Source organism: Mesoplodon mirus (genome assembly GCF_964341445.2).
Source record: "Mesoplodon mirus genome assembly, chromosome: 2".
NCBI classification, from domain to species: domain Eukaryota; kingdom Metazoa; phylum Chordata; class Mammalia; order Artiodactyla; family Ziphiidae; genus Mesoplodon; species Mesoplodon mirus.
In genome coordinates this window covers 126,944,775-126,958,828 of record NC_138977.1, presented here as the reverse complement: position 1 = coordinate 126,958,828, position 14,054 = coordinate 126,944,775, and the positions used below count along the sequence as shown (strand labels likewise).

At 53.1% G+C, this 14,054-nt stretch overlaps 1 protein-coding gene across 2 annotated transcripts in view; it reads left to right on the top strand.

Annotated features, from left to right (window-relative positions):
* SORCS2 (sortilin related VPS10 domain containing receptor 2) overlaps positions 1–14,054 on the top strand; it is a 551,814-nt gene that overhangs the window by 452,808 nt on the left and 84,952 nt on the right. For both annotated transcript variants that reach the window (XM_082635333.1, XM_082635332.1), the window contains one exon: positions 10,513–10,677. In XM_082635333.1, the coding sequence (XP_082491459.1) occupies positions 10,513–10,677 (165 nt within the window). The remainder of the gene's footprint in view (positions 1–10,512; positions 10,678–14,054) is intronic.

Below are 14,054 nucleotides of genomic sequence, written 5' to 3'. Positions count from 1 at the left end.
ACAACAGTGTAAACGATGCAAATGTCACTGAACTGTCTGCTCAAGAGAGTTAACATAATAAATTTCATGTTCTGTATATTTGCCACAATTTAAAAAATAATGCAAATGGATGTTTCTGGAAAGTGTTAATAATTGCTTTTAAGACAGTAAAAGAGTACCTTGGTGTCAGGGCCTATTTAGACCGTGGGATCAGGAAAAGCCGATTTAGAAGGTGGTCTTGGAGCTGAGTGAAGAAGGAAGCGGCCCCGAAGCCTCTGGAAAGGGCCCCCCCTGGAGCCAGACCGTGGAACGGGAACAGTCCGAGGCCAGGCTGGCCGGAGTGAAGTGACAGAGGGATGGCAGGTGTGAAGCAAAGCCCATCAGGGCCAGTCACACGGGACTGAGGGCCGAGGGGGACAAGCAGGGAGATCTGTGGGTGCTGGCGGCCCCAGGTGAGACTGCAGGAGGAGGGGATGGGGCAGTGGCAGACGGACTCTCCCTGCCCACCCACTGGCCCTCAGGAGATCCCCCCCCTCCAGCTGCCCCTCCACACTCTCTGTGGGGTTCCTTCTTGTCCCCAGCCCAGGTCAGTTCTTTTCTCACTTTACGCAGCCCCTAGGGGGGCTCATCCACTCCCAGGACCACGAGTCACATGTCTGTGCACCTACCCCAAACACCTACCCCAGTGCAGATTTCTCTGCAGAGCTCACCCCATATCCCAACCTCCCGAACCCCTCCCTCCACCTGCGTGACCCTCAGGAGGCTCAGCTCCAGCGTGAGGCTCGAACTGGCCTCCTCTTCATCTCCCCTAAGCCGCTCTCCCTCCTGTGTCTTCATCTCCATCCACGGTACCTCCCTCCACACACTTGCCCGAGCTCAAAACTTAGGTGTGTTCCCCTTATTTCTCCGTCTCTTTCCTCCTCACCAAACCCACTGAACTCTGACTATGAAATGTCATGGACACCCGCCCTCTCCTCTCCACGACCTCTGCCCCAGTCCAGGTCACCAGGTTCTCTCACCTGGGTGAGCCCCGTGGCCTCCAAATCAGCCTCTGGCCTGCCCCCTCCAGGCCCTATTCCTCATTGCAGTCAGAGGGAGACAGCCAGGGCATCCAGGCAGAGGGAGTGTGAGGCTGCTGCAGACATTTGGGGACTTGGAAGCAGGCCGGGGTGGCTGGCCCCGGGCCGTGTGGAGGTAAGGTCAGCAGGGTGAGGTCATGGGAGGGGGGCATGAACGCCAGTCTCCGGAGCAGGGGCAGGAGAGGCCCTGAGGTGTTTCAAGCAGGGACATGATACCGCACGCTTGCGTGTACGTAAATCCCAATTCTCCATAAGTTCTTCAAGGATAGACCTTTCTGGTGTAAGGAAGCACAAAAGTAGTGAAGAGCCCTTCTGTTTCTGCAGCAGTTTCACATGTTGTGCCTAATTTGGAACCTCTACCCAGAGAGATGATTGCCTCCAGTTTCAAGGTGAGGAGAGTGACTAGCCCAAGGTCACTGAGCAAAGCCGCATCTCCGTCAGACTCATATCCTGTGGCTTCTCCTCTGCTTATGGCTACTCAGACCAAAAACCATCGCATGGAGTGATTTTCTCCTAAAACTCTGGGTAGCTCATCTGCGTTTGTGCTGAGTAGCCCAGCAAGATGCATTCATCCACAAGAATGAAGCACCGGGTAGGAGAGTTATTTTTGCTCATCATGACTCACACCGGCGTGTATAAGACGCTCTGCCCAGATTCTAATTTGAGACCCGGGGGTGGATGCTGCTGTATTTGTTTGTCTCCACTGTCTGCCTCTCCTGGCGTCAAAGCCAAGTTTTCTGTGTCCCCAGCTGGGCACATCTGTCTGGCAAGGTATAGACTGGGCAATTGGGTTTCAGATAGAAAGGTAATTCCAGATGACACCCATCCCCGGGGGTGGGGAGGGAACCCTTTTAGGGCTCCACTTGGTAAAGAGAAGATTAAAAACAAATCCTCTCCTTGATAAAGAGTCTGAATGGAAACCGGAGATCTGTGGCGCATCCAGCCAGAGCTCTGGCAGACGTGAGAAGTGGTTTCTGGATGCTGTTGGTTTTCCTTTTTGAACTCGGAGGTTCGACAGCTATGATTTGCATGAGCTTTGCTGCGAGGCAGACTGGCACGTTGGCACCACCTTTTGGAGGAGATGGGTTAGAAACCCAGCAGGGGACCAGGGAAGGTGAATTGGCACCTGGTTCGTGCAGGGGTGGTTCAGGCAGGCAGGTCCGAGCAGGAGGCCAGGTGCACGTGATCCGGGCACGCAGGGAGGGACGGGCCCGTGTTGAAGGGTCCCATTAGGGCATCCAGGGTGGCAGGTTCAGGTAGGTCTCCTGACCTGGCCAAGAGGGAGACAAGAGGCCCACGTGGGCATCTCACGCAGTCTTCCCGCCGTCTTCCTGAGCGTGTAGCTCACCTTCGGGGAAACTTTCCAGATGGCCTGTCCTCTCCTCCAGTCCCGCCTGGGGGAGGGGCCTCCCTTCTCGGGGTCCCCTGTCCAAGGGCACTGCTCACACCAGTAAATGACTTCCCTTGTCTGCTGTCAGCTCTTCCGGGGCAAGGATCCTGTGAGGTTCATCTCCCAGCCTGGGGCCCGAGGCACAGCTGCATGAGTCACTGAATGGTCTTAAAGAATAGGATGGTGGACCAAGGAGAGGAAGCAAAGATGAAGAGGAACAGAAAGGCCCTCCCCCCGCGGCCCCCGCCCTCCTCTGCCCCTTCATGTGGTCAGAAATCGTTCCCAAAACTCGGGACGGACCTGCAGACGTCTGGAAGCCATGCCTAATAGTCTTTGGGATGGGAGCGGGGGGAATCTGTCTGGACTCTCCCAAGTCTGCTGCATCAGGACCCCCGTGTTTTTGCTACATTCCGGGCTGATGCAGTCACATCACTGGCCATGATGTGATGCCGATGAGTGACACAGCAAAGAGCTGGGTGTGAACCCACAAGGGCTGTCTGGCCTCAGCTTCCCCATCTGAGAAATGGGGATGGTCACACCTACTTAGCAGGTGTGCTGTGAGTATTAAGTGCAGGAAGTGATGCACTCCACCCCTCACCTGCCCCTGCCCATCATCTCTACACTGCCTCAGAGCTGCCCTGCCAGTACTTCCTGCATCTCTCCAACCAGATGCTGACAGGGCCCTGGGGCTGGCTGCCAGGCTTGGATGGGAAGTAACAGAAGGGTTGTTAATTACCACACATCCGAGCCCCGGCCACTTTGCAGGCTTCCCACCCAGCGCGTCCCGGCTGAGAGAGCTAAGCAGATCTGTTTTTAACACGGGTTCCGTGTGGGTGATGCAGAGGCTGGGGGAAGACAGGGCCTGTCTGCCCAGCCACCTGCAGACTGGCCCGGGGAGCTCGGCCTTCGGGGAGTCGAGGACCCCTGCCCCGTCCTCAGCGGGAGGGGACCTTGGGGAGCTCTCTCTCTCTCTGCCCGCATCCGTGCTGCATGCCAGCTCGATGGAGGCTCCTGTCACTCTGTGTCACGGTGACTTGTACCACGTTTGTGTCCTGCACTGGGCTGGCCCTCCTCTGTGCCCGCTGCCCGGTGTCAGGCCTCCACTGCCCATTTCTACCATGAGTCCTGCATAGCGGGAAGCAAATCTCATCTACGGACCTGCCGATACACTTTGGTGGTCGGGGAAGCATATCCAATAAAACACATGTCAATAATGTGATCTGAAAAGAAAAAATCCCCAAGCCAGTGACTTTCTTCAGAAGAAGCGCCCTGCCACTCCCGCTTAGAATCCATGTGCCGGCCCCACTGAGCTCCACCGTCACTGGCTTCCCCTAGCGAACTCCTTTTGGCTCAGGTGCCACCCCCTCCAGGAAGCCCCCAGCCCAAGGTCAGGCCTAGGGCGAGGCAAGGGAGGCTCTAAGGTATACAGTTAGGGAGGCACTCAAACTCAGGTGCCCTGGCCCACTTCTCACCCCCCAGAGAGACGGCGCACTCACCCTGGGGACAGTTTCTTTGCCTTCTGTCCTCGTCTGTCCTGGGGTTTCCTGGTGCGAGGGAATCATATGCTCCCTGTACTGTCTCTCTCACCACCACCTTTGAACCACGGGAGGTGTTTGGTGAACCAAACTTCTTTGAAGAATGCTGCAATAATAAACCCACTGTCATCTACAGCAGGTTCGCCATGGCCCAGGACTATGCTAAGTCTGTTTTTTGTTTGTTTGTTTGTTTGTTTGCGGTACGCGGGCCTCTCACTGTTGTGGCCTCTCCCATTGCGGAGCACAGGCTCCGGACACGCAGGCTCAGCGGCCATGGCTCACGGGCCCAGCCGCTCCGTGGCATGTGGGATCTTCCCAGACCGGGGCACGAACCCGTGTCCCCTGCATCAGCAGGTGGACTCTCAACCACTGCGCCACCAGGGAAGCCCTTTGTGGGTTTTTTTTTTTTTTTGCCCCACTGCATGGCATGCAGGACCTTCGTTCCCTGACCAGGGATCAAACCCCTGCCCCCTGCAGTGGAAGCTCGGAGTCTTAACCACCAGACTGCTGGGGGAGAGTCTGTTATATACTTTGTTTCCTTTAACTCTCAACTCGCTTCTGCCATGGTAATTCCTATCTTCATTTTACAGAGGAGGACATTGCAGCTCAGAGACATGAAGTAATTTTCCCAAGGTTGCACAGCTCACAGGAGCAAAGGAGGGCTGAAGCCCAGCTCCATGGGCCTCCAGAGCCTGCACTGCTCCCGTCCAACCAGGCCTCTGCTGTGGGCTCCATGTTCCACGAGCTGCACGGCCTGGACTCCCGGGGCCATCATGGGCACCCCCATCCTGCAAGACACCATCAGCGTGGCTGAGAGCAGGGCCGGGAGGAGTAAAATCCCGAGAACGGGGCTCTAGTTCACAATGGTTATCTCCTCGTCACTTGGTGGGGAGCAGAGGCCAGGTCCACCAGCGTGCTCAGAGTTGCACAGCTAATGGACACGGGGCTGAACCCAGCAGGAGCTGCGGCCTAAAGCAGCTCCCCCGCCGACAAGGGGAGGGCGCTCAGAACTCACCAGGGGCCATGAGAAAATGCAGACCCTGATCCCGCAGGTCCGGATGGGGCCAAGATACTGTTCATAATAGGCGCCAGGGAGGCTGCTACGCCTGGTCCCAGAGTTTATTAACTGAGTAGCTTTGGAAGGAGCCCATTTTATGGGTGTGTGATCTGTGCTTGGTTTGATGCTCTACTGGTACCATTCTTGAAATTCCTAATTCCTTTTGAACAAGGAGCCCCACCTTTGCACTTTGTACTTGGCCTGGCAAATTAAACCCTGGAACTCATGCTTCAGGTGGGCTGGCCGTTAGTCCAATGAATCTATCAAATATTTGTCTTCAACTGTGTTGCCTCTGATTTTGAGACACCCAGCCTTAAGGGCCCCCAGAACCTAGCTCGGGTGCCATATGTTTCCCCAGAATAGTAAGCAGTGAAAATACATCATTTAGAATAGTCAGGTTCCCAATTTGGAAGAACAATCTGCTAGCCTCCTCTCTGCACGATGCTAATTGCTTTGTTTTCTTTGCTCCAATAATCCTTTCCTTGTCAGCACTTTTTCCTTCCCCCGTCTTTCCTGGCTTGTCCTACTCTGAGGCCAAAAATAGCCCACAACCACAGATTGCTGGGCCCCCGGCCAGAATCACTTCCTCAGGTTCTTTTTCCTTCTGCCTCAGTTGCCACCATGGGTAGGGCCTTGGCTGTAACTGGGGGCTGTCGTGGAGAGGTGACCCGGTACCTAGAGCCCTCATTCTGTGTGGGAAAACCAACACCCATTTCTTGGACCAGGTCCCATGCTCCGGGCTGGATGGCAATGATGAGGACCTGGGCCCTGCCAGGCTGCACAGCCTCCGCACCTAGAGGGAAAGGCAGGCTCTCTGAGGGTTCCCTGCGGAGAACCCTAGGAATGTTGGGCTGGAGCAAATGAATGTACAAGATGCTGGGGGAAGGGGCAGAGGAGGCATGAGAAAAACTCTGTTGGAGGATGTGTATCACAGGAGGCTTCCTGGAGGAGGTGACCTTCTAAAGGTGCCTCAGTGGCTGCGGAGGCGTTTGATAAGCAGATAAAAGGGGGAAGATGTCCCATCATAAAAAAAAACAGGCTAAACTCATGCTGGGGGCACTGGCAAAGCAGGGACGCCAAAAATAAATGAGAAACATTCAGCTTTGTTGAAGTTGCCCAGAATTCAGGGCTCAGAAAATTTCAAAGAAACCATTTTCATTTTATCACACTTGGATTTTGTGACATTTTGAGATTTTAAAATCTGATTTTGAATTACCAGTGGTGATGTGGGCGGTGTCTTGATCCTGCTGTGCATTCCAGCCAAAGGGAACAAGACACACAAAGGTGGTCAGGATGTGAACGGTCTCAGCTGGGATGCCGCCTGTTTGCCTTTGGTTATGCTGTCCTCTCTGCCTGAAACACCCTCCCCTGGGTCTGGATCAAATTTCCATTCATTCTTCAAGACTCATCTGGGTATCACCTCCTCCAGGAAGCCCTTCCTTTTGCTCTGCACCTGGATGATATTTTCCCCCTGCTCCGCTCCCATAAAGCCTTGTGCATACCTAAATCCTTGCTCGACCTTGCAGTTTTAGCAACTGTGGAAGAATGAATGAATGAACGAACGAATGAGCCTTCATTGCTGTGTGAAGCGAGTGGTGAACAGGAATAAGTGAATGAGATTATTTATGCCTTCTGCTCTCCAGGCTACTTAAATATCCCTAAGGATGTTTTTCTCCCAGAGGAGAAAAACAAACAGTTTTCTTAGAGTCACAAACTGAGCTGGAATTGCTCATTCATGCATGTATACATGCATGCATTCCTTCGTGTATCCAGCAGGGCTTGGCTGACCGACAGCTTGGGGTCAGGCCTGTGCAGGGTGCTGGAGAAACCAAAAGATTCCCTATCCCTGAGATCAGGGGGCACAGTCTAGTGGGGGAGGTAAATAAGCAAATAGTTGTATTGTAAAAACATTGTGGAAAATGCATCACGAGCAAAATGCTTTAATGAGCTTCCCTGACCAGACGGCCCAGATGGAGCCGGGCGTGAGAGTTGCTGCCCTGGGGTGGGGTGTGGAGCCAGGCCGAGAGTGTCCAGTGGATACTGAATGAACGGTGCTGTATCCGGGAAAGATGTGGTAGGAGTCTTGGTGATTTATTTCATTTTTCCTGAGTATCCAGGGAAACCAGGTGCTGTGTAGAATATTTAGGAGTTGAAGGACGATGCCAGAGGAGACACAGGACCCCAAAAGATTTCCCAGTAGCCAGAGCTGGACCTATTTGGGCAGCAAAATAAGAAAATATTATTGAAATACAACTCAAAGCATAAACTAAATATTTGTGGGTTCATAGTGATATAAATACATGATTGAATAAGTAAACAAATGGGGGAGAAAAGACAAATCTCCCAGGCAGAAGAATTCCATATAATGTATGTAGCTACTCCACCCTCCAGGAGGGCTACCTGCCTCTCCCCTCCCCACCCCAAGGTGTGGGCTGTGCAAGGCTACTTCCTCCCAAAGGGACAGGATGGAAGCGGGGAGGAATGGAGTAACGTTACAGGGAGACGCCTGGCCAGTGCCACCTGGCCAGCGAGGGCGGCATCATCAGTGACAGGTCACATCCACTGCACACCCACTACAGTGAGGGAGGCACCCCTCATTTTGCTCCTTTCCCCCCTAAAACCCAGAACCACGGCATCAGCACAAGAAAAATATCAGACAGACCCAAATGGGGAGGTAACTACTACAAAACAGCCAGCCAGTCCTCCTCAAAACTGCCAAGGTCATCAACAGCAAGGAAAGCCCGAGAAACTGTCACAGCCCAGAAGAGCCGGAGGAGACATGACAACTAAATGTCACGTGGGAACATGGAACAGGGACAGAAAAAGACGTTGGTGGAAAAATGGGTGAAATGTAGTGTGTAGTTTAGATAAGACCAATGTATCGCTGTTGGGTCCTTAGTGGTGACAGATGTATGATCCTGATGTCAGCTATTCATGAAAGAGGAAGCGGGGTGTGTATCATGTGGGAACTCTCTGTACTATCTTTGCAACTTTTACGTAAATCTAAAACTATTCTAAACTAAAAAGTTTATTTAAAATTTTTAAAAAATCCTTCTAAACCCACCACGATTAACATCCCCCTGTGTTTCTTTCCATTCTTTTTCGAAATGAAGATGTAATTGACATACAACATTATATTAGTTTCAGGCGTGCAACATAATAATTCGATGTTTGTCTTGTGAAATGATCACAGTAAGTCCAGTTGACATCTGTCACCATACATAGTTACAGAATGTTTCTTCTTCTGATGAGAGCTTTTAAGATCTACTCTTATAGCCACTTTCAAATATGCAGTATAGTTTTATTGATTATACTCACCATGCCATACTTATTTATCTTATAACTGGACGTTTGTACCTTTTGATCCCCTTCACCCATTTTGCCCGCCCTCCTCCCCCCACCAGTCTGTTCTCTGTATCTAGGAGCTTGTTTTCTATTTTCCCTTTTTCCTTTTAGATTCCATATATAAGTGAGATCATATGGTACTTCCTTTCTCCTTCTGATTCATTTTACTTAGCATAACATCCTTAACGCCCATCCATGTTGTCACAAATGGCAAGTTTCATTCTTTTTTTATGGTGGAATAATAATCCTTCCATTCTTCTTTCTATGCATTTTCCACTGATAAAATTATACTTACCTTTATACACCTACCATTGACAAAATTATAATATACTTCCTTACAATTTTGTCAATGTGAAATGTACAGAAATTAGACTCGCTTATAATTTTGTGCTCTGCTTTTTTTTTTTTTTTTTTGCGGTACGTGGGTCTCTCACTGTTGTGGCTTCTCCCGTTGCGGAGCACAGGCTCTGGACGCACAGGCGCAGCGGCCATGGCTCACGGGCCTAGCTGCTCCGCGGCATGTGGGATCTTCCCGGACCGGGGCACGAACCCGTGTCCCCTGCATCGGCAGGCGGACTCATAACCATTCCACCACCAGGGAAGCCCTGTGCCCTGCTTTTTAAATGTCACATATGCATGAGCTCTCTTGTCACTAAACATTCTCTGTAAACATTTGTACACGCTCTCTGGCTCCCCTGACCATTCTCCCCTGCCCCATTTTTCCTGCATGGAAATCACACCATGAGGAACATCTCCGAGCACATCTTTGCAGGAATCAGGCTCCACGACCCTCCGTTTGCTGGGGACAGAAGGCTTTTGTGCTGGAGGAGATGAATGACCACCCCTGGGGAGCTCATTATGTTTCCCTGGAAAGAAAGAACACATTGGGTTATCATTTGTTCACATGAGACAGGAGTTTTGTGCAGTTCATTGATTTGTGCTCTGTGTGTTTAACTGTCTTCTAGAGCAGTGTCGGAGGTTGAGGAAGGCCATCCTGGGGGGCATCTCATTGCCCCACGCCCTCCCGGGGAAAGCCACCCATTTTGTAGACAAGGAAACTGAGGCACAGGGTGTTTGGTCACAGAGACATGGATTTGAACTGGGTTATCTGGAGACGGAGTGTGTGCCCCCAGCCCCCACTCCACCAGCACACATGGTTCATTCATTCATCCCCTCATTCCCTCATTAGTTCATCTGACTGGTGGAGTGCCCAGGCCTTGCAGGGGTGGGCTGGGGAGGGGGTCAGTAGTGACCTCCACAGACACGGCCCCTGGCCCAACAGGGCCTCAGTCCCTGGGGAGGAGGCCACTTCCATGAAATGGGGTGAGCATGTGATGGGCAAGTCCTGGGTCCCCAGCAGCCTTGTGGCAGGAGCTCAACCCAGCCTGGGGTGAGGAAGGCCCACCCCAGGGTGGGGCTGTGGCCCATGCTGGGCATGGCCAGGGTGCAAGTGGAGGCTGGGAGGGAGGCCGGTCCAGGAGGGGTCTGGGGACCCTGATAGGAGGGTTGGTGTCTCCTTGGGGCTCCCAGGAACCATGAAGGTTCTACAAGGTCCGTGTGTAGGAGACCCCCGGGCTTCCTGTGTGGGGAACGGACCTTCTGATGATGCTGGAGGTGGGAGTCGGGGCCACAGCGCTGGAGGGTGAACCACGCGGCTCGCGGCCCCTCCACCCCGCGTGCCGGTGCTCCTGGCACTGTTGCAGCCCACCTGGCTGGTCGACCTTCTCTGGCACCAGGGACACAGGAGCTCTCGTGTGTCCCTCCGAGGGGCCCTGCCATTCCACCAAGTGACCACAAGGCGAGGCAGCCTCCCAAATGGCCCCTACCTCCTGGGTGTACTTGACAGTAAGCCCTCCCCACTGTAGAGCTGTCGGCCGGGCAGGTCAGTGTCCTTGGGTGGCCATACCAAAGTACCGCAGATGAGGCTTCGAACCACAGGAATCTGTTGTCTCAGTTCTGGAGGACGGATGTCCGAAGTCAGGTGTCGGCAGGGCTGGTTCCCTCTAGGGGCTGCGGGGAACCCATTCGAGGCCCCCTCCCGGCTTCTGGAAGCTCCAGCAGCCCTTGGCTTGTAGACGCATCGCCTGATCTCCACGGGGAGGCCTCACGCCCCACTGTGTGTTTCAGATCATCCTCGTGAGCTCCTCTCTCGGCGACCGGGACCAGAGCCTGTTCCTCAGCACAGACGAGGGCGCCACCTTCCAGAAGCAGCTCATCCCCTTCTCCGTGGAAACGTTCATCTTCCACCCCCGGGTGGAGGACAAGGTGCTGGCCTACACCCGGGAGGGCAAGGTAAGCAGGCTTAGAGCCTCTCCATCATGTGGGGCCTGGGACCCCCCATCACCCCCTTCTCCCCTGGGCCATGTGGTTGGATGCCACCAGGAGCCTGAGGCTTTGCAGGAGAACTGAGCTTGGCACAAATGGGCCCGAGAGCTGGTCGATAGATAGTGGATAATTATGAGGACCCTTCCACTCTGTCCCCCTCTCTTTGCACTCCAGCCACAGGGCCTTCCTCTACTTCCAGAACATTCCACGCACCCTCCCACTCCAGGCCCTTCCCTCAGCCTGGAGGCCTCTTCCACCACCACGAGAGTGAATCGTCCTTTAGACCCCAGATCAGCGTCCCCCCCTCTGAGGGGCTGAGCAGCAGGGCCCCAGGAACACAGGGCACCTTCACAGGGCGACAGAGGAGAGCGTAACAGGGGTCTCTCTCCAGGGCCACCGTGGGTGGGCTAGGAGAGACCCTGGGGCTGAGGAGGGAGCCTGCTAAGGGCCCGTGGAGGAGGGGCCACCCTGACTGTAGGAAAGGCCTGTCGGTTTCCTGCGGCCACTGTAAGAAATGACCACAAACTTGATAGCTTAAAACAATAGAAATGTATTCTCTCACAGTTTCGGAGACCAAAGGCCCAAAATCAGTTTCATGGGGCGAACACCAAGGTGTCTGTGGGCCCCCACTCCCTCTGGAGGCTCTGGGGGGATCCCTCCCTCGCCTCTCCCAGTCTCTGGAATTCTGTGGCGTGTGGAGGGGTCACTCGGATCTTCAAAGGCAGTGTCTTCAACCCTTCCGGCTCCATCTTCACGTTGCCGCATGCGTGTGTGCACGTGCGTGTGCGCGTGTGTGTGAAAGTTCCCTCTGCCCCACCCGGATGATCCAGGATAATCTTCCCAACTAAACATCTTCACTGAATCACACCTGCAAAGTCTTTTTTCCTCCATTTGGTCCCATGCACAGGTTCCAGGGATTATGACGTGGATATTTTGGGGGGCCTTTTTCAGCCAACCACCGTGCCCAGTAGGAGGCCAGATCCCCCGAGCCATAAGGAAAGGGCGAGGAGGAGGCTGGTCCAGGAGAGGGTCGCTCAGCCCCTAGGAACTGCTACTGGGCAGTTGGAGAACAGGAGTCATGGTACCCAGCTCTCTCCCCTCCCGCCCTCCGGTCTTCTGCTGGTGCCTCCCATGGTCTGAATCCCACCAGAAGCCAGAGAGAAGGAGCCTGTGGATGCCGTCTACACAGGGCAAGCCCCCAGGGTTGGATAAAGGTGGAGAAGGCAGAGCCTGGGTCAGGAGCAGATGGAAGCTGTCTAGATCAGGAGCCTCCTTGGCAGCCCCCAGGCCTGCATGGGACCCACTGTTCCACGCTCTCCCAGATTCCAGTGCCTCTCTTTCCCAGGACTGTAATTATGTATTTGTGCCACTATTTGATTATTGTCTGCACCGTACACACACACTTGGGGTAAGCTCTTTGAGGGTAAGGGCTATGCCTGTGTTTTTTCACCATTTTACCTCAAGTACCTGGCTGAAAATATTGAATGGATGGATGGAAGGATGGTGGATGGATGTGTGGATGGATGCATGGATAAGGGGTGGATGGATGGTGGCTGGATGGGTGGATGGATGGATGCATGGGGGGATGGATGGATGAATCAGGTCAGGGACCTCCACATGGAGACTCCTGGCTGGCCTGATCCATGGCTGTCTACAGGACCTGGCCTCCTTGCTGGTCCTCAGTTTAGCGTATCTGCTTTGACCTGGAATACATCACACCCACTCACACATCACTGGCCAAAGCAAGTCTTGTGCCAAGATCTGGTCCTTGCTAACTGACTGAATTTCAGGATGTCCCTGGAATTCCCTGGCCTCACTGGCTGCCTCTGCTCTGGGTGCTTTCCTTTGGAACAGCGTGTATTCTGGGTATTAATAGTGCTACTTAGCCTTCCATGTATTTAGACTAAAGCACAATCACAGAGACTTATTTTCCCACAGAGATTGACTGCATTGCAATTGCTCTTTAATTTATGGTGCCCTGAAAAATTAATGGAGCTGAAATCTCAGTTATTTTCTTTGGGTCCTTTCTGTGACTATGAGGAAAGAAAAAGGAGGGAAGAAAGGCTTCACTGTGGTTGTAAAAGGAATGAGGAGTTTGAGGACATTAATAACAATGACAGCAGGGCTGTTTCTTTAGGCATTATGGTTTCAGCGGGATGGCTGGTCGGACAACACTGACTTTGATACCAACAGACCTGGAGTGTTAGGTAGGCGTCTGCTGCTATAATGCTGAGTAACACACAGCCCCAAACCTCAGTGGCTCACAACAACAAGCATTCTTTCTTATTCTTGCATGTGCGAGTCAGCGGGGGTCCTGCCGGGCTAGCTTGGGACTGACTAGACAGGCATGCCTCCTGGCAGGGTTCAGGTCTCTTGTTCCGGAATCAGCGGTTACTTGCAGACATGCCGTTCTCATGGTGGAGGGCAGAGGTTCCGAGGGGCAGAGGAAACCACATGAGAACCTCCACGTGTCTGCTTTGACCTGGAAAACATCACATCCTTTCCCGCTGGGCAAAGCAAGTCATATGCCAAACCCAGAGTCCACAGGCTGGACGTAAATATCTCACTCACAAGGACTTGCAGATTTTTACAAAAGCAAATGCTCTCTTCTATTCCCTCCCCTTCCTTTTCCTCCCAGATGCCTGCCCCTTCCTCTAGCAAAGACTGTCCTTCCACCCCTCAGACTGCCCTGTCTCCCTACTTCTAGTTCTCTCCTTTACTGTGTCATTAGAATTTGGGGTGCTCTGAGGCTACCTTATTTGGAGCCTGGACAGCCTCCTTGGGTGAGAGCTGAATGCAGTGGTTTTTTTTCCTTCAAGGCTCAGCAAATTGCATTAGGCTCCTGGGATCAAAAGGATGTGAGAGCTGGGCAGTCCCTCCCCACGCCAGCTCACTGGGGACCCCTGGCGCGAAACTGACCAGCCTGTTCCCCTCTGCTCAGACCTCAGACATGCTCACAGGCAGAGCCCGGGCCACTTAACCTCTAAAACATCAATAGACCCACTCATGTTTTATTCTGCTTCCCATCGAGAACCTCCTCTGCTTCCCAGCACTGTGAGAAATAGGTCTGAGCCTGAGACTGCCTTCCAGAAACTTAGTAGAGGAGACAAGACACCTTGGATGGCCAACCAGGGAAGACTTCCTGGAGGAGGGGGGTTGAACAGGGGCTTAGAGAATGAGTCAGGATGTAAGTTTACTTTTTAATACAACTTCAGAACCACAAAGATGATCGCACAAGAAAAGAAAGAAAAATGAACCCCTGCAATCCTCCAGCCCAAATGAAGCCGTGTTTGCATTTATACAGGCTGAAAAGGAAGAGGAGTGCTATCAAGGGAGTGGGGTGG